General features: G+C 37.2%; 1 protein-coding gene across 5 annotated transcripts in view; it reads right to left on the bottom strand.

Moving 5' to 3' along the window:
- BEND5 (BEN domain containing 5) overlaps nucleotides 1-21,986 on the bottom strand; it is an 885,667-nt gene that overhangs the window by 855,068 nt on the left and 8,613 nt on the right. For all 5 annotated transcript variants that reach the window (XM_039556517.1, XM_039556513.1, XM_039556516.1 and 2 more), the window contains exon 2: nucleotides 13,281-13,403. In XM_039556517.1, coding sequence (XP_039412451.1) covers nucleotides 13,281-13,403 — 123 coding nt within the window. The remainder of the gene's footprint in view (nucleotides 1-13,280; nucleotides 13,404-21,986) is intronic.

Below are 21,986 nucleotides of genomic sequence, written 5' to 3'. Positions count from 1 at the left end.
TCCCTCCTCTTTCTTTACTCAGCTGGTTCATTCTTCATTAGTCTGAGTCAGAGGAGATAATCTAACACAGTTTTTCCAACAGTATTTAAGTTTCCCTGTACTGCTGAAATAATATCAGTTATTGTTACATTCTATCTGAAATAGTATCTATTATTCCTAATATCTGTTGAAGCATGGCAGACTATAAAATAGCATCCCTACAAAGGAAAAGTCCGTCTTATCCACCATGACTCAGGATGACACATGCTTTGTTCAGTCTTAAAGAGTAATCAAAGGTGTGGGCTTAAATCCAATTAGTGTGCTTCAAAGAAGATAATGTCAAAATGCTTCAAATGGTGATTCTACTGTGTAACACTGGAGCTCTGAACTTCTGGGAGCCTCAGATTTCTGGAACTATAAAATGAAAACAAAAGTACCTTGTAAAGCACACAGTGATCTCCTGCAGTAAAAGACTACAAGCATAAGTTATTATTAACTAGGCTAACATTTAAATAGAAAATACAATCAGAGGTCTTGGAAGTCATGTATTCACATCCTAAGAAGTATGTAGATGTCATTGTGACACTGTAGACAAATGGGACAGACACTTTTAATTTAACTTTTTGTAATCACTGATAATGTTCTTTTCCTGCCATCTAATCAGTTCTGTCTCCTCTGGCATTCACTCTCACTGACCTCCAGCCCATCAAGGGACAGAACATTTGCCCACTTGCCCCATGACCATTCATGGAAAGTTTCACAAGCTTATGGTCTGACCCAAAACCAACAGAAATTGTAGTTATGCAGAGATTTTTCCACTGATTTCTGCCCTGGACCAGGCACTGAGGATTTGGCATCTGTCAACACAGATCCCCCGTGCTAGAGAAAATATTTAGAGTGCACAGCTGAAGTCAGAGTTTTGGGTAAGAAATATTTCCTCTCCAAATGAGCATACAGACTGAATAAGGACAGATGATCACCAAACATCATGACAACAGTACTGGATCCCAGTTCCTTTGAATATTAATATATATACATGTAAATTTTAAAAAAAAAAAAATTAAAAAGAAAAAAACAGGAAGCATTTTGGAAAGGCAGATTTAATAAAATCTTTCAAGGAAGGGATACGTGAAAATGGGAAACCTTGACTAAAATAAAACCGACAAAATGTTTACTGATGAAAATGAAATGCAAATATGAGGAAAGGAAATAAATGGCTCACTAAATCCAAAAGGATAAAGAAGAGCACACAGACAGGAATAATGAAAAAGAAAACAAATGCTAATGGCAGACTGATAACATGGAGTCCTAGAGGTGATAACAACAAGGTTTAATTTGATATAGCACTTAATGTACAGGCTCAAAAGTGAGGCTCAACATTCTCTCAACATACAAAAGAAGATACTTCAGCAATAACATTTACACAAATGCAGAGAGGAAAGAGAAATACCAGGCAGGATAGCATAGTGATAATCAGGTAAGAGGATGACAAGTGTTTGGGATGACAGAGAAAGTACCGAAACACAAGGCCCACAGAAAATACATGCAGTAATAACCAAAAGTCAAGTTCCAACTTGCTATCAGCTTTTATTTTTCAGAAAAAAAGCATAAATTAATTCTAAGATTGCTGCTCCATTCCTCAACTTTACTTTTAGGAAGGAGCATATCTACAATCCATCACCCCAGCAAGCTCAGGCACACAGCTCTGGTATTCTGACAGCAATGGATCTGCAACAGCACAAAACTCCAGAGTGAACTCACCCTCTAAGTATTTATCCAGTCTCAAAACATTTTGGGCTGTGCTAACACTGCTAAACAATCCAATCTGACTGTGCCTACACAAGTGGCCATCAGCCCAGTGCAGGTACATGGGCACTTTTATGTTGCACTGAAGTTATTTCATTATACAACTTAACAGTAATATGAAATATATATGTAAAGTCTTATATAATTGGAGCCTAATATAATAAAAACTGCAAGTAAGAAGACCAAAAAAGGAGCACAAGTGTCAAAAAAATTCTTAGTCAATCATTCAAAAAACTCACTGTGAACATAATTTCTTAAGATGACCACGAAAATGCTAAAAGGAAAAAGAAAAAACCCTACATGTATTATTCCTTAGCTCTCTATATTTTATATTGCATTCATGAAAAAGGCTTAAAAGTTTTTCACATCAGAAATATGACATTCATTTACAATCTTAAAAAAGGCTACTAAAAATGAATTATTCATAACGTAGTACAGTAGCAACAATAAACATTCAAACCCAATTTTTTTTAAAAAACAGAATAAATTATTCTTCTTATGAAAAAGCTACAGTTTCAGACGAGAGAAACAGAGATGTGATTCTACCAGAAACTGTTAGAATATAATAATAACCCTTAATACATTATGGTAATTTACCTTCACATTATGTTACTGTAGTAGATACTGGAATTCCAGTAGCTGTCTAAAGAACACACAGTGATAATTTATGGTTTGTTCCCAGTTTGTTTTCAGAAATACAAACACTAAATCAAAATTAGCATGCTAAAGGCTGAACCTAGAAGGCAATTAGGTTACTGAATAGCATCAATAAATGCAAAATGAAGCTCTGCATGTATCCAAAATAATGTGTTTCCCACCTAATAACTTGTATCCAAATTCCTGTTAGGCTGAGCAAAATATTCTAAAATATTTTCTCCTGAAATCAGATAGTATCCATCCAAGAATAAGAATACTTTTTGTTTATGTAGAAACACCTCTTCTGAAGTATGTTTTCCAATCAGTATTCTTTCAAAAGTACAGACCACTGTTTATTTCACAGTGTTTTGTCTCTTCTTGCATTAGAGTGGCAGCTCAAACAAGCAAAGATCTTAATTTGGCTTGTTAACTTTGGAACAGCAGGCAGCTGAGAATTTTTAAGTGATTTAAAGAACAACAAGAACAGAATCTATCTGAAGTGTATTCTAATTTCAGGGCAAAAAAAAGGAAAGTATTAATCTTGTGAGTGTTCTCTCTGGAGATTGACTAGTCCTAAAAAAGGGTCAGCATGAAGAGGCTGCTCGCTTCTGCATCTGCCCAGGTTTTGAACACCTCTGTGGATGGAGACTCCATCGCCCCTCTGGGCAGCCTGTGTCAGTGTCTTCTGCCCCCTGAAAGAAAAAAAATCAAACATGACCACACAAAGGATAGGATTCATGAGGAAAGGATGACGGAGCTGGGCCTGTTCACCCCTGGGAAGAGATGACTGAGAAGGGCCCTCATCCATGTCTGTCAGTGTCTTCAGGGAGGGGTCAGAGGAGGTCCCCAGGCTCTGCTCCGTGGGGCCCAGCAATGGGACAAGAGGAATGGGAGAAACTGATGCACAGGAAATTCCACCTGGACATGAGGAAGTATTTTCCTGTGCAGTGACTGCGCACTGGAACAGGATACCCATACAGGGTGTGCAGTCCCCCTCACTGGAAATATTCCAGAACTGTCTGGACACAAGCCGGTGCCATGTGCTTGAGCAGGAAGGTGGGACAAGGCGACCCTGTGATTCTGTGAAAGGTATTCCTGTGTCTGGAGCTGAGAAGGAAGCACAAGGAAAGTTGTTCTCCCAGCTGGTGCTGCCTGAGCCCTGTGCTGAGTGAACAGCAGCACCACATGTTCTGGTCACACAGTGAGAGAGAAGCAGCAGCTCAGCACTGCTGTGCCCACTGCCAGTGGCTGTTCCAGGGCGGGGGCTCACGGGAACATTTCAAATGGGTTTTGTCCACTTTAGTCCCTTTCCTTCTATTCCCCCATTATTTATAGCATCTCTATTTAAGCTAATGTAGTAGACATAATACAAGATACGAAATTTCCTACATTTCATTCTGAACTTGGCTCACATGGATCTGATGCAAAGCACTCTTAATGTTTCTCAGCCATTTTGCACTCATTTCACAGAGGTGAAACTCACTACAAAAGGCACTAGGCAATCAAGAACCAGGCCTTTTGTGCTGCTGTCTTCTGCAAAACAGGGATAATATTACAGGTTACTGAACTAACAGAACAAAATACCACTATATAGTCAAGCAGAATATTTCAGTGTTCTCCCAGATGAAAATAAAGCCTTTCCAATATCTCCTAGCTCCCAAATATTTACTGTTCTGATGCCACTTTCTCTTTTATTCTGAGCACAGCCATTCCTTGTGATAGTCTATATAGCACCATCTACATAAGCAGAGTAAAGAACACTTCAATTTCTTCTAGTCATGAAGGGCTCTGATTTCAAAAGACAGAGATTAAGCATATAAACAGGACAGTGAAGGCAGAGTACTACTTTCAGGAAATAGCAAGGAGAAGCATTCCCGGCAGAATAAACAATGCCAAAATTTTTCCACTGGCACTGCTCTACACTGTATTTTCCCTGGATTTGAGAATCCAGCAAGATGAAAATCGGGAAGGGTGGTTGGCAGCTCTTTCAAAGGCTCAAAATCAGATAAAAACCTAAAGTACAGTTAAGGTCTGCACTGTGCCCATCAGAAGAGATTGACCTGGACCTACCAATCACTCAAAACTAACACGATTCTCTATTTTAAGAAGCAATTATTCAAAGCAATTATTTCCTTAGTCAGTAACTGAGGCAGAGGTCACCTGTTATTCTATAGAGTAACCACAGATTTATTCAAATCCAGGGACTGTATATGAGAAGAATTTTGCATCTCCTCATTAGTGACTTCCAATGGTGTTAAAAATCTTTAGGTACAGAAAAAACTCATCTAGATTTTTTTCCTTCATACTTTCAACAGTCCCAGGCTTGTATTGTGTCACTGTATAGACATACCTCTATACATTCCTGAGTGATTAACTGATGTCACATTCATGTTCATATTAACATGTGCAGTTTGAAATAAACACAGCTGCATTTATGTCAATGATTTTATATTCAAATATATCTGATTATGCTGAAATAAACACAGCTGCATTTATTTCAGTGATTGTACATTCAGATAAGGATATTTGTTCAGTGTAATGTAATGTTCCTTCACACTGGCAGGGACATTGCTATTCTTTCTTGTATTTCCCTCTATCATTTTTCCAGATGGAAAATTTTGAACAGAGCCAGAAAAATGGAAACTTGAAAATTTATCTCAGAACCTGATATGTAGGAAAATCCTTCTGCTTATTCTCAAAAATTACTTAGCCATCGTTATATAAAGTATCTTTGTTGTTGAGGGTCTTTTTTAATTCCTTCTCTGTCAAAGAAAAACCTTACAAAAATCCCATGTAAACTTTTAAATCTGATGACAATGTAAGTACCAGGAATGTGCAAAATCTTAAGAATGGATCTGCATCAGGTCTCTTTCTGGACAACACCATCTTCAGCCACTGTCCTCCTAAGAAAATGCTTTGAATGGAAACAAGAACTGTAAGATTTTCCTTCCTATTATTTGATCAAAGTATAGTTTTGCATGATGTTAATTTTGGCTTGCAACTATAATCTCTAATCTGTTTTTAGAAAATAATAGAATATTATTATATGCACTAACAGTGATTAACCATTAAATCAGATGTATCTATGAGGTGAGATCAAGGTCCAGCTCAGTAACTGCCAGAAATGGACCCCTAGAGAGGAGCATAAGAAAAAAAACAATCATTTGAAGACACCTCCCAGTGTAATTCCCTAATTTACAATGTACAGTTTATGAACCTTCTGAGTCAGAAATCGTGTCAGTGTTTAGTAGCTCTCAACTGATTTTTCTTTCCTGGGCTTATCATTTGTTTTTTTTATTGAAAGCATGTCACATGTCAAGCTTTAGCATCCACAATGTCCTGCTAGAAGAAGTTCCATGGCTTAATTAAACAACCTGTAGGGAACGATTCTCCTTTGTTTTCTTTCAACATATTAACTGCTAGTTTCATTTCATGGCCCTCAGTTTTTGTACAAAGAGAGCAGACAGGGAAACACTGAGATTTTAACTAGAAATCATGATTTTACAGACCTTTAATGCATTATTCCTCAGTTGCCTCTTTTCCAGACTAGGGATCCATCCTGCATTTGGTTGTTTCTTATACTAAAGCTGTTGAAAATCTGCTCTGAGCTTACAATATCTCATCACAGACATTTCTGCTTTCGTTTCCAGTTGCTTATTCTGGTCCCTTTTGGGTCAATCAAACAGCAAATCAACATGTGTTCTTTAATACCAGCTGAGGAGATGCAAACACGTGGTAAGAGGGAGGAAAGGATTGCTCCTGAAGAAGGTAGCATGAGAATCAGATGGCAAACTGACTGTGAAAATCATCATCGGCACAACAACTGCAATTAACATCCTAATTCTTTACTCTTGCTGTAATACTAATACTTCCTGCATTTTCATTAGTTCCATAGGTCATTAATATCTATTTTCCACAAGTTATGCTATCTGACTAATGCCATATGTGTTGGCTGATATCACATTGACACCGAGCATTCCCCATTTGTAAAAATGTCTTCCATACTATATCTGTTTAGATATTTAAAAGGTTAATATTTAGTTCCATTTGCAATGCTGACCTAGCAAGAAAGAAATTAATTTGGCATTACAGCAGTAACATCAATTTCCCATGTAACTTTAGTAATGCATTTACTGGAAAGAGATTAATATCAATTCCATAAATCATTCACATGCTTTTTCCGGAGTTTGAGACATCTGAGTAATGTCATATATGTTAACTGATAGCACCCTGTGCATGCTACATCCATTAATCTATGCCTAGTGTCATCATTAAAGCACACAAAAAAATTAAAATCAATCTTTTGCTCTTACTTTTTTTCTGACTTTTAACTTGCAATAGTCCAAAGGTATTGATACTCTGGTAGAGTAACACTGCTCTGAACTGGGAACAGACATGTTCAGAAATGGGAAACATTTGCTAAATTATCCCCACTGGCAGCAATAACCACTTCATGTCTTTCTGTGAAATGTGGCATAAATTACTGTCAAAAAATAAGGAAATAACTAAAATGTTTCATTAATCAGACACACCTTGAAGCCCCAAAAGTAGGCTGAAAACAGACATCATTACTGAAATAACACAGTGACTTTCATTCCTTTGTTTCTACTTTACAGATGAGAATCCTTGTAGAAGTGAAAGCCAGAACAGTTCCACATGACTTAGTGATTCTAGCCATACATGAGAGATTATAATACAGGAACTTTGGAATAACAACTATTTTTTGCTCCAAAACACAGTTTAGCCTTCTACTAAAAGTGTTTGCACTGGAAGAAAGTATCCTTACACAGCTTTTGCGCTTTCTATTTCTAGTGATGTGCCATTATGACATTTGCCTGCGTTGCTTTATTCCTGATCTAGGATATCATTGCAGTGCTACTGAAACTAAGGGGGAGAAGCATTTTTCTGTTCATTTAAACATAAACACACAGAGGGTCAGATTGTTTAATAATTATGGAAGTACATTACAATTCTATATTAGATGGCAAAAATACAGCTATTTCCTAGGTTGGATTTCAATTTTTCTTTTAACATAATGCTAACAGTATCATCATCTGTGTTGCCTTAGTTTTCATTTTTAAAATTTTTACAAACAAAAATGTCCATTTCAGAAAATGTTTTGCAAATCAAATTTTACAATATTTCACTAATCACAACTAAGATTAATCGTCCCTAATTTTAGCTGTCTAAAGTTACGTGTCAAGTCTTAACAACTGGGACACAAGCACCCCCAAAGGGCAATCCATCCTATATTATCTGTGCTTTTGTTCAGGAGATGTCTTTCATGGTAAAGCTCAATGGCCTATTTCACGCCTGTAAGTGGTTACAATGAGATCAGCGGAATTACAATCACTTACTGCAATTTTGAGTGTTGTGCAAAGTGTTTTATAAGTACATTATCCTATTTTTGAAATATAGAAAGATATTTAAAACCTTAACAAAAATGATACGAGGGTACTTCTCAGTCATGTGAGATCTCTTAATACATTGTAAGTTTTAACTTTTTCCAACTGATTAATATCATTTGCAATCCATCAGCACAGAATTTTTTATCAGGTTTCTAACGCAAAATATTTTACAAACCTGCTGTAGGAAAAGACAAACTAATGTTTGTGAATCATTTTCATTGCAAGGTGGTGGTACAGCAGTTAACATAATTTGAGGCTTACAGTAATTGAGATTGAATCTAAAATTTTACAAAACTTTAATTACAACCTTTTGAACATAAACCACAATACAGAAATTACCCAATCATAACATTTTTTCATAAAAAAATAAGAATTCATCCAAAGGATAGAAGATTTAATGACTCTTGGCGGAGTTCCACTTTTTGGTTGAAACGAGAATAAAAGCAGACAGCAGCTTCATTTCCAATTTCAAGAAACACAGTATTTTTTAACAGTTAAACAGCATTATATTTGACTAACAAGCCAAAATATATATTTTCAAAGCCTTATTAAAAGCCCCTGTATTAAACAGTGTGAATGCTGCGATTTACAAACCTCTGTGAGCCAACACTGCTCCTTCAATTCTCAAAAGTAATTATAAAACAAGCAATTTGAGCCACAAGCAGCAGAAACTGTCGAGCTTGGGGTTTTTAACCATCCTCACAACACATCACAGTCTGCAGCCTGGCTCCAGCTCCCTCCCATATTCCCTGTGACATCCCAACAGGCCAGGCAGGAGGACTGGGGTGCACCCAGGAGTATGCACAGGCCAGAGCCACCGACCAACACACCCCTGGGGACTGGCAACCCCAGTGACACCAGGCAAAAGGAACAATTTGAACTTCCCTGGCATTTTTCTGCAGCAAAGCCACACCCGGCAGTGTCAGCCCAAGCTTTTCATCTGCCAGTTCTGTTCATGAAGAGCCCAGGGAGGCAAAAGCTGGGGAACAACCAGAGCCCACCTCGGAATCACTCTGTGATGGAGCCAGGAAGGCAACTCGTGGCTACACCCAGCAAATAGACTTTGCACACTGAGAAAAAAGGTGGGGTTTTTTTAAGGGCTGAGACATTTGGTTTGCTTTCTTTGTTCACTTTGCAAAATACAGGTAAAAAAGCTTCTCATGTATCATGCTAAATTAACTAAAAATCTGTGACCTCATTCAGAAGCAAAGCCAACTGCAGATATGTAAGCTCCCAGAAAAACAGCTGGAGGTATCATCTCCAAAAACATCTCACACAGTTAAAATGACTAAGCAAATAAAACAGGTCTTAGCTACAGCACAGAATAGGCTGCTGACTTAATGGATGCCATCAGACATCACATGCACTAAGGAAACACAAGACAGTAGGAGCAGCTGGCTAAACTAAACTTTGAGGTCCTTTAGAAAAAATGTCTGAAATACCAACTCATCTTGAGTACAAAATGCCAGATTCCCTGAAGAACATTTTCATGTTCATGAAAATCTGGGCCTTCCTCAATCAGGAAGGACTTCTTTGCACAGCCAAAGTGAATACATCCTTTTACCCAGAGCACTATATTCTGCAAAATTCCCACTTTGCCAGAACAGTAAGTAGGATGAGAGGTGACAATTTTGTGCATTGCTGCTAAACTGAAACTGTGTTAATAATTTAATGCATTAATGAACATTAGGAAAGAGAATTAAAACTGATCAAATGTCTGCATTTCAGATGTGGCATTTATTTCCTTTAAATTTGTTCTGTGCGTAGGTAACTGTGCTTCCATTTTTCCCTGAAACTAACTCATGTTTCTTGTGAAAACTGACATTATCCAAAAAATATGTTGTGGTAAGCAAGAAATCTGAATTTTTATCAGTTTCTTTTATGCTAATGATAAATAAATTTTAAAAGTTTCTTTTGGCTGTATATATTCTTAAATATTAATAAAGATAACAAGGATGATTCCAGGTGGAACACTAGCTTGAACTATGGGAAACACAAATTCCTGACATACTTACAAGCTGATAATTCTCTCTTCTTTACTCCTCTATCTGTTATTAACATGATAAAGGGCTCAGGCACCATTCTTCATTTTCAATAATTGCATTTATTTTACAGCAATGATTTTTTCCCTAGTAATAGATTCATTAAGGGTAATTAAAGTGCAAGTCACCGGCTGGTTTAGGAGGTCTCCTTCTGAAAAGGGTAAAAGTATAAGGGTTCACAAGTTTTATAGAAGTCAACAGTACCATGCTATTGTGAAAAAGATTGGACTGTCACATAGCAGAAGTAAATAGATTGCAAGGCATGGCATGTAATAAACTCTACATAGGATTGGCACCAGCTTATCTGAGTATCATGCTCACCTTGGACCACTGCCAATCAAGAAAGGCACAAAACAGCTGGAGACAGGCCAGAGGAAATAAAGAATGAGAGAAAATTTGGAAAATGTGAGCACTAAGGAACCACTGAAAAAAATAGCAGTTATTTAACCTGAGGAGGGAAAGGCCATGGAAAGATATGATAGCAGCTTTCCATTAAGTCAAAGAAGAAAGGAATAATCTGCTTTCTGTGCCTCTAGGACTGGACAAGAATTAATGCCTTTTTGGTAAGAACATTTCTACATAGAAAGAAAATGTTTCTTATATTGAGCAAATTGCAGTGTTAGAATGGATTGCTGCTTTCTCATTGAAACTCACTGAAAGTCTGAAAAAGATAAACATCTGTCAGGAACAACGAAAAAAGTGTATTTTGCCTCTCAACAACAGAATGGACTAAAAAGAAATCCCCATGCCCATTTCAATTCTATTTTTTGTGATTTTTTGAAAGCACAGCACTTCAAAACAGCAAGCTGGACATTGGTTTTCAGACTACATAAAAACACACCTCTGTCTCAAACAAATTCATACTTTTCAACGCTATTTAATACAATAATGATAGCAATTACAAAAATGAAACCACATTAAATAGCATTTCTTCTGCTTGTATTAATATTTTTCCCGATTTCTACAAGTTTAATACCATTTCTCTGTTCTGAAATGCGTTCACTTCCATTTCTACAATATCAAAGATAGTCATTGAAAACAGATCTAGTAGGAAACCTTCAGTTCTATCAACCAGATCTTTCAAGAAAATAGAGAATGCAGCCAAAGAAAAAAAAGCCACTTATGGAATTACATTTAACACAACTTCTATTTTAGAATCACAGAACACCTTGGGTTGGAAGGGATCATAAATACCATTTTCTTCCAACTCCTTGCCTGGGGCAGAGACACTTTCCACTAGACCAGGTTGCTCAGAGCCCCATCCAACCTGGCCTTGAACACTTCCAGGGATGGGGCAGCCACAGCCTCTCTGGGCAACCTGTGCCTCACCAGCCTCATTGTAAACAATTTCTTCCTAATATCCTACCTCAATCTACCCTCTCTCAGTTTAAACCCATTTCTCCTTGCCCTGTCCCCACAGACCTTGGGAAAAAGTTTTTCTCCACTTTTTTCACAGGGCCCCTTTACATACTGAGAGGCCACAGCAAGGTCTCCTCAGAGCCTTCTCTTCTCCAGGCTGAACAAGCCCAGTAGTCCCAGCCTGTCTCCACGGCAGAGGCGCTCCAGCCTCTGGAGCATCTTCGTGGCCTCCTCTGGACCCCTCCAGCAGATCCATGTATTTCTTGCAGTGGGGACCCCAGAGCTGGGGGCAGTACTGCAGGTGGGGTCAGTTTTACCATCTGTTCTTTGAAAAAGGCAATTTCAAAAGGATTTTAACATTTTAAGGTGGTACACAAAGAGCATCAATACAATTTTATAAATGTCATATCCTACTGTTTGGACAACAGGGTGGGATAGATTTCAACATTAATAGCAATTCTGTAAGTTATCCAGTATCAGTTAATTTGCTTTGACCAGTAAAGGTACTCTAAGCAATTACTTGGCTGACATAGAACAAAAGATAAAGTGAATTTACATATGAAGTGTACACAATATTACTCTCATTCTTGCTAATACATTGTCGCCATGAGAAGGTAAATGAAGGTATTAATTTCATTCATATTTGTGTTTTGGAAGTGTCTGAATATGCAAAGCAACATCACAGTCTCATCATGCTACAATGTAAATAAACACAGTATTTCAAATAGCACCTGCTTCTATCACATTCTATTACTACCAAAGTATGTAAAGTATGAACATTACCTTTGAACTGAATAAATGTTTTAATTTAAAAATACAATTAATTCCATTGTTCAAAAACTGGAATTAAACCATCATGCCATGACTCACAATACTTCACAAATAATTTGATGACTGCTACTGATCTTTTTCATTGCAGAGAAGCTTAGCACAATAAATTTCCCAGCTTGGCCATGATTCATTTCGTAAGCCATTTTCTGATCCAAAAATGCAAAAAACCCACATAACTATTATGAAATAGCACCCAAAGTATTTTTAAAAATACACAACTGTTGTCTGAACCTTCAGAGACACACCCTAAAAAAAAGGTATCCTTTATTATTCACTACATCATTTGCACTTTTTACATAATGTAATCACAGGATTTAAATAACTCACTTTAATATTTATCCAGGAACTGGCAGCCAGTATTCTACCCTGAGGGACGTAACTCTTCATAAAAAGCTCATTTTACAAGACACTGGAGCAGTTTTGGCATTACCAGCACCTCTCACATAAACCATGCTGAAAACTATAGTTTATCCTGCCAAATGCCTTTTCTACATATGGTGTTTAACAGTGCTCTGTAGGTCTGAAAGCCAGTAATAATAGATTTAAGCTAAAAATCTGGTAGCACGTGTATGTAACACAAAAATCTAAATAGTGCTACATTTTCAGGGATATAAGCAATTAAAATTACTCTTTAATGTAATATGCAAACTATAACTCTTGTAAAAAATACTTTCTCTTTCAATTTCCAGTAGCTTCCTAAAGTTTAATTCTCCTATTGACATCAGAGGCAGAGCTTCCATTAACCTCAGTAGTACAGGATCAGGCCACAAGAAACCCAAAGTCATATATTTAAAGACAGCACACACACATTTTAAAAATTCTGTAATTATGCAAGGATGTGCTTGGCTCTTTACTGCGTTAACTTCGCCAGTAAACGTCTAAATTAAATTTTTAAATCGCATATTTTAAATACTACGTCTTGGATTAGTGGTCTACAACTACTGTAAATAATGACAGAATAAAATCCAGTTAAGTATCCACATGTGGTTAAAGATGGACCTGATGAAATGCTAACTGTAAGCAATAGCAAACTTCACAACCCTTTTGACATTTGAACAGTCTGATTTGAAGCCATACTGTGACTGAAGGGAAACAGCAAACTTTGTTAAGTAGTATTTAAGTCTTCTTTAGAATTAAGACACTTTATAAAAAGATGAGTGATAGAGTTAAAAGTGTTAATACATTGACAACTAGGTAACACAATGCTGACAATACTCACCACTTTCAAAACAGGCATCAAATATAAGATGTCCTTTTTTAGGCTGTCCACAGTAACCAGCTGGGAGAACAATGTACTTGCTCACATTCCCTGCTATGATATCATCACTTCCAATGGCACTGCCTGTTCCAGTAAAAGTGAAAAAAAAACCATGAGCATAAAAAAATATATATATAAATATCTATATAAATACATATATACCCAGCCTGGGGCTTTTGCCCATTTATGACCTGGACTATGCATTAGTCTGATATTCAGCTGGACCCTCCTCTTTTGACAGGAGCTCTCTAGCTCTAGATCCTGCATGGATTCCCTGGAATTGAACTCCTCATCAGCTTCTTACTTTATCACAACCCTCAGAAGCATCTTCCTCACTATGGGCATTAATGGGATCTTTCTCCTCTATCCTCCTGCCTATTTTCATGCATCTTAAATGAACTTAGAACCTTTGAGACTATTCAGTCCCACTCATATTTGAAATGTTAAAATTCCTAGAAGGAAGAGACATACACCCATGGAGCCATGTGACTATCTGAGCCCTCCTTGTTAGAAAACAAAACTCAGAAAAAGAACTTGAATAAAGAATTTTTTTTTTTATGCAGCATTTATTTCATGGTAAAATATACAAGGACATTAATTTTCCACACAATGGTGTGATTTTTGTCAAAAACATCAGTAGTGAATACATTGAAAGCTTTATCCTTACAGTAAAACTATACAAACAAATCGCTGTCTGCAAAATATTTGTTTCCAAACTGGAATGGAAGAACACTAATTTTTGTTTCCATTTGAGACATGTACAAGAAAGAAAGTAAGTAATTGTATATTATATTATATTATATTATACATTTATATTATACATTTATATTATAGCGAAAGAAACACTCAGCACTTTCTTCACTACTTACAGCTTGGACAAGAAATATTTAGCAATAACTATCTTCTGTGTTACAGAAAATGAAGAAATGGTATGGCTTCAAGTCCAGAAGCCATGTGATGGGATAATGGGATGATAATATCTTATTTCACTCTGATAAATAGGGCTACTAAGGCTTCTAGAAATAGACTTTTGGTCTGTACTGATTTTTTTGACATTTAAATGGGTTACGGGGGATGATAAATGTGACATAAAGCTCAATTTGTTTTATTTTTATATTGAAAACTATTTCACACAAATGTTACAAGCAATTCATATTGTCCCTGAATGATGAAAACAGCTTATTAATTAAAAGTGACCTTTCAACACATAAAAGTATTCCACCTTTTGAGGCAAAACACCTTAGCAGAGGTAACAAATTATATCAGTGTATTAGTGACACCACAGTTAAAGGGTCTGTCAGGCTTTCTGTTATATACCCATATTTTCACAGGTATATAATTCCCATATTAAAAAATAGGCATATCCAGGTCAACATTTGACATATGAATCCCCAGTCTTCCCCAGGAAGAAATTTGAACCTTACTCTCTTTGGGAAGTACTACAGCAGAACAAACAGAATTTAGACCATTTCTTACTTTATCATAATCTAAAAATGTAGATATTGAATAATGCATTATAGTATTTTTTTAGCAAAATTATTATTTGTAACCTCTGGGTTATTTGTTTTAGACTGAATAATTACCCACAGACAGCAATCTGTGGCATTCAAATTGTTTTCTTTAAGTGTATAATTGCTACTTAGGATATTTTAGCTGGATGGTTTTTACCAGCATGCTGATACAATTTGCTTAAACCCTAGTAACACCAGAGGCAAACTGAGACCCCGATGGGGCATCTGTGCATCTTCATGGCTGCGATCCTGTCCCTTGATAAAATTCACCCCTCTGCATTGTGCAAGCTTTAGTGCAGAGCAGCAGCCAGAGGAAAATCACTTCCTCAGTTTCACCTGAGTGCCACTTTGATTAATATATACCTGTTGCAGTTAAGATTAGTCAAGTTGGTCATTTGCAATCCAACATTGTGGAATCAAAGATACAAAGAAAAATTAATGGAAAACCTGAAAATCACCATGAGTGCCTGAGCTGCCAGGGACTAAAGTGAAAGAATGGGAGGCAGAGAGTCACCAGAGTAGAGCAGTTTGAAGACTGAACTCCTCCTGGTATACGTTTCCTTTTAAGTCTCAGCTAGAAGTAACAGGCCTCTTAGAAATTGTAAAAGACAACTGGGAAACATGACTAAAAGATGAAGAAACTAGAAAGGATTACATTCATAGCACTGGCACCATAAGACAGTGTAGGAAAAGCAGGCAGAAGAGAGAGTTACATCTCCCTGGTAAATTAGAAAATCTGCCAATGGAGTCTTTACACAATGCAGAAGGAAGCTGTCAAGTGACTGCATCCCAGCAAAAAGTTTCCATCTGCTCCTCCTGACCTAATGTAGCCCTCCAGGAATGAGAATAAAATCATCAAATAGCCTGTAATTCATAGTCATTTAACAATATTACTCTCCTAGCATGTTCTTTATTCCACAGTACTTAGAATATTCAGAACCTACTGTTGCTATATTTTGAGTTATATTATCTTTAATCTCTAAACACGCAAAACTGCTGTCTTTGAACTTCACGTTACGAAACAGCACAACAGCACCACGTCCCTTCTGGCATGTTCTCCTTGGGTGATAAAGAAAAGGCCACACCACTGCCCAAAAAGGAGCCTGCACTGCTGCAGTACTCAATTATAAAACATGGCTTCACGCCTGTCTGTTCAGCAGATGCAGAGAGTGGTGCTGGGAACATATTACCACCCTCAGATGGAGAGAACAGCTACCCTGGGGTCCAGTCCTCTGGCCAATAAAGAGATCCTGTCCTCACAAGTGGGGAGCCCTAAGCAGATTTTCCTGGCTGGAGGCAAAGATGTATGATAGAACCTTGTGGGGAAGGGAAATAGCTCTTCAATCTGAAACTGAAAGGGAAAGAAGAGAATTAACTGAAGTACATCCTGCACATTCCACTTAAGGAGACCAGAGTCTCCTTTGAAAAAAAAGGTTAGATAAGACAAGCAAAGGCAAAACTTAGCAAAGAAATTGTCTCAGAATGTAGTTCTTATTTTGTCAATTATTTTTCTTATAGGTTGTAAGACACATAGGTATTTTATTCTAATTCTTCATAGCTTAAACTCCAGGAGGCTCCCACAAATCCCTAGGATTTACTTTTACTGCAGTATTAAACTTTAATGGTAATTTTCTATCAGGTATAAAATCTGTAGGTGCCTGAAATCTCTGTAAGTATATAAGGTTTTAAAATAAAACCTGGACAGAGTCTTCTGGTATCTGCATTCATCACTATTGTCATTGTGGATATATTTCACATCAAACTAGTGAAAATGAATAGAATCAGTTCCAGGAGACTGGGATTCATGGGAGGGAGAGTTTGGAAATTTCCAGAGCTTCTTTGCCCTTCCTAAATTCAAAGGGTAAAGCCAATGTTTCTTTTTCATTTAGGAAAAGATGAAATCAGTGTTTGCTACAATAAACATCATGCAAATTTAAGTACATTTTCTTTAAAAACTGTGGTTTCTAGAGGAAGGCACCTCTTTAGAAAGTAACGGTGACTCTGAATTGGGCAAACAACAAGCCCAGCTTCCAGATGTGCCAGACCTGAGAACCCACAGAGCTAGCAGCCAGCAGCTACCCTCATGCTACATTAGGTAGGAGAGCACAGCTACATGAATACAGACATGGAAAAATATAGAGGGAATTTGCCTGGCAAACCTGCATCATTCTTCTAATCACACTGCCTAACAACAACAGCCAATTAGAAAGGTGAGGTAACACGAAAACCTAAAATAACTACAAGGGAGTTTTGTAAAAGTCTTCCTTTAAATATTACAAATGTCATCAAGATACACCTATATTCTCTTATGAGATCCTTATTTTAGAATAAAATTAGGATACATTTTGCTGCTGAAAACATCTATGGTGTAAAGATCTAATAGACAGATTCCTATCATCCAGGGGCCAAGAAAAGTTTCCAGGTATCCTAGCAAAAAAGCTCCATCAGCCTTGAGGAGTATTGTTAATAGAAACACATACAAAGAAGTGAATCTGAACTCTCAGTACAGTTTGCAAAAAAAAAAAAAGAGTTCATTCAGATGACCAGCAGCAACTCCTGTTAGCTCCAAAACATGCCAAGTCTCCAGATGAACACTGCTCAGCTCACACTTTGGCTAAGTAGCATTTATGGAGGTTATGCCAATAACAGTGTCTGCTCCACAAACCTGAAAATAATGTCATTTTACCAGAATTCTTGTAAATGATCGCATTTAGTGAAAGTCTGTAGTCTTAATAGCTGGTTATGTTCTCTCATTCTTTGATTGTTTTCTTTTTTAAATAAAAGCTTTTATATCATTGTCCCTAGGCTTCAGAAACACTGATACTCAGGAAGACAAGCTATTTCTGCTATGACTTCTGAAAGCTCTGTAGCCATTCTAAAAATCCTACAGGAAGAAGCAGTCAGGAACTCAGAATTCCAGGTTCACTGACTTAAAAATGCTAAGAAAAAGAAGAAAACACAACTGTCATTTTGATCTTCACAGCCATGTATCCCGAAGCAAGGCTTGGGCATGACCCGGAGAATCTAAACATACTGCAGAGTACTGTCAATCTGAAATGTACTTAAATCACAGGCACTGTGATCTGAAAAGAAAGGGAAAAAAATATGTTTAGACTACTAATCCCAGGGTTTGAGACAATACCTGGCATGGCAGCAGCCACACCTGCAGCCTCACATGGGGGTACTGTGCCCATTCTGTCACCATTACCTATTTTGAAGGTCCAGCAGAACAAGGAAAATGTTGGTTACCACAAGAAGGCATTGTTATACAGCTTGGTCTAGTTCTAAAAAATAGTAACATCATGTTGTCATTTAAAAACCAAATTTGAGATAAAGCAGCTTTACAGAAATTGTCTCTTCAATTACTTTCCTCCTACAGTTTGACCAACAGACTGCTTGTCAAGTCTGTCTCCAAACTGTGAGATGATATTCATATTCAAGAAAACAAGCAAAGTAAAGATGAACTGCAGTTAAGCAGAGATTATCAGGCAAATTCTGAGCTTTGCACAGGTTCTGAAAGTAGTCAGGAGAAATAACTGCAATCTTACTGCCATGGACTTGAAAGAGCTTGTGGTTGGTCGTATAATAGGAAGGAAACGTTATTTATTGTTTGGGTCTTTAATTTCATTGCACAAGTTACTCTTTCTACAGAGGCTGTGAGACAATATCACCTTTCAACCTTCCTAACACGACTCCTTAGATAACCAACCATTAGTTTGTATTTTGGGTTAGAAGCAAAAGTAAATCTAAATACCTCATCCTTCTTTAGATACATGTACCCAAACTGCTTTACTCCAGCAGAAGGTGTGGAATAGGCATCTGAGTCAAATCTCAGAGTGGAAAAATCTTGTTCTTATATGCAAATATATAAAGCAAAATGATCACTAAAGATGGTGACATGTGGACTGCCTACGAAAGGCTTGGTAGCACCACAAAAATGACTTTGCCTGCAATATACTGAGCAGAAAGCCCAAAGCAAGTGGGACAAAAAGGTACACGAGGTGCTCAGCCCAAAGCAAAGCATCAACCACCAGGCTGGTCAAGTGTGAAAAAAATCTCCTCTACCTAGTCCTTTTAAAAAGACCAGATCCACACACAGATACAACTACCAATCCCAGGTCAATCATAGCTCCTGTCCAAAATCCAATGAAGGACATGCAACTGAAGATATCTGGCAGACAGATACTGCTCTGCACAATGACTCCTCACTCCCAATGGCTGGCATTGTCTTAGGAGTTTATAGAAAAAGAAAAAAAGGCAGCTTGTGTAGACTTGCACTTGTTTCATTTGTGATATTTGTTTCCAATCTTCAACCTAAAAGCTTTACTTCAAGGCTACTCATTTATTATCTCAGTGTGGGCTATTCCCAAGGATATACCTTTCTGTTAGAGACAAATAGCAATGGAACTTTTTGTATCACTTTAGTGAAATCCAAAGTGTCCAAGAAGATATGAACAAATTTTTCTAATGAAAATTTTTAAAAGAAATTAATGCTTTGAACTCAGTAAGCAAAAAAAAAAAAAAAAATTACTCTTTTTACTGCACTTATAAGCTCTAACCTAAAATTCTACCACAAATGAAAAATAAAACAAAAAACTGAAAAATACAGTTGTACCAAATACATTAACTGAAGAGATGTTTATTTTAAAACATTGTAAGGATCAGCGAATGTAACAACAAATAATTTATTTTTTAACAAGAATTTGGTATCTTGCTAATATCAAAGGTATCACATGATGCAACAGTTGCTATAGTAGCAATATTTAAGTAAAAAAAACACATCAAAGAAAGCATAAAACATAAACAGTAAAACAAAAATTTAGTACATAATATGCAACCCCAGCTAGCAGAGAAAAAAGAAAATAATAGCTATTGAGCTGAACTAGTCCTCAGAGTTGCATCTGCAAAAAAGTAACAGTATCAGCAAGTCCACCCTTTCTGGGAAATAAGGCACGGCTCAGAGAATTAGGTCTGCATGTGAATGAGAGGAGATGCTGAAACACCAGTCAAACAGTGCACAAGAATTCAAGTTCTGGGTCAAGAAAAAAAAATTGTAGGTGTGTTCCTACCATTCCAGGGGAAATTCTGTGTCTAGGGATTCTGAGGCAAGAAAAGAACTGAAGAGTTAAAGCCAATCCCTTGTGTACTACAGAACTTCAAGGAGTGAAACTCTTCTGTAGCATCCCATGTCTTTCTGAAATTTGTATGCAACTGATTTCCCAAAGACAAGGAGAGCATGTGACCTGCAAAAAATACCAAGTCAAGCAGGCAGGCAATTGCAGGGTTTGGAACTGAAGTGGAGGAAATTTCAGGTAAGGGCAAAACCTGGTATTACTCAAAAAACTGGAAAAAGATTGTGGTGGTTGAAGTTACTCCCTAGTATTTGCTGGTACCATCCTAAAATGCTCCAAATATTTCTGATTCTATTTAATACTGAAACCAATCAGCTTTTATATACCCAGGTTTGTGTTTTATGTGAAGGAGGATAGAGGAAGTAGAAGGAAAGGGAGAGATTCATAGACATTTGCTATGTATATATCCATATATAGTCCTGGATGATACGTACATACCCATGTTTCAACAGCTGTCCTGGGTGTGAGGCATTGATTTAACAAAAGCGCGTTATCTCACTTAAACTTGACAGCATAACTGGAAAAAGTCAAGCCAAAATAAATATCTAAACTAAAGAGAACTCACATTGAGGCAAGCTAAATGTAACTAAAGCATCTTATATGTAGCAACCAATGCATGACCCTGACCCAAGATTACATAGCCTTCAGTGAGTAACAAAGTTTAATCTCTCCAAGTTAACAACTTTCTGCGTCACCTTTCTTTGGGACCAACTGATTCTCAGCTGGGAAACTGAAAAAGACTCAATAGGTAATAAATACTCCTGATAACACAGAGAAGTAGGTTGATTTCAGCTTTTGCAAAAGGCCAAGGCTTTATTTCTTGTCCTAGTTTTCAGACTCCTCAGCCCTATCACATTCAAAATGTTTGTCCACAAGACATCTCCTAAAAATACCAAGTATGAAGTACTATGAAAGTCTTTCAAGAATATCAGCAAGGTCAAGCATGGAACATATAAACAGCACTTTTTCTGTTTATGAAAATTTGCCTGCTTGTGCCAAATTCCTAGCACTTTTCATGTCTTACTATGTCTGCTGATTGAACAGGAACATTCCAAATTTATATTTAAAGAGATGCCTATGCCATACTGTGGAAGCATGCACTTATCTGCCGAATCCCTGGAAGGCCAAAGGGAGACAGCATAGCTGTGATGCTATGAGCTAGAAAGCTGTATCATGGACATTATTCCAGGGTTAGCACTGAGGGAATACAGCTGTGCTTTCTAATTTGGATAGGGCTTTTATCTCATTCTCAGCTATTCTTCAAAAGCAATCAGCCTGGTGAGCCTCAACACAGGTCAGCTGTGGCACTACAACAAACCCACTATTAACAGCTATTTTGATTTTTTGATACCTAAAGTGCGACTACTGTAAATTTCTTGCAGATGCACCTGTCCAAATTTTTTTTAAATTATTTGATTATCACTAATTCAAGTCTTCAGGAGACTCCAATTCAATTCCTGACTCAACCACTAACATCATTATGGTGGTAATGAATCTTTATCCATGGGAAACTGGGCCTTCCATGCGGACTCCAAGGTAGGCACAAAATCCTGTGGGGAAATACATCAGCAGCTTTGTGACGCACCATCTTTCTCTTCAAGACCCTGTATTTCCCAAGTGATGGGAAGAAAGGTGGTTGCTGCAGCTGCTTGGGCCTTCATCATGAGTGAGGTAACTGAAAACTGGGCAACCTCAGTGCACAGGCAATTTCCATCCTGGTTATTACATACCATAATTCATGTATCCTTCTTTGGGTTAAACTGCTATTTTCCTTGGCTCTTGCTCCCTATTCACCTGCTGTTTAGGGATGTCTTCTGCCAGTTAACTTAAACCAGCAGTAGTTTCAGCCACAGTTTCCTTACTTTTGAGTTACACTCTTCTTCATCATTACATATTTAAAATAATTTGGGGATTTTAGTACTGCTTCTGGAATAATTTGTTCCCCCAGGTTACTGAAATCAATTACACTATTAATTACTGCCATAGTTATAATTACTCATTGAAACAACTCCTTCAACTTCTTC

This window comes from Corvus cornix, chromosome 8 (assembly GCF_000738735.6).
Source record: "Corvus cornix cornix isolate S_Up_H32 chromosome 8, ASM73873v5, whole genome shotgun sequence".
NCBI classification, from domain to species: Eukaryota; Metazoa; Chordata; class Aves; order Passeriformes; family Corvidae; genus Corvus; species Corvus cornix.
The sequence above is the reverse complement of the archived record's forward strand: the minus strand, read 5'-3'. Positions and strand labels throughout refer to the sequence as shown.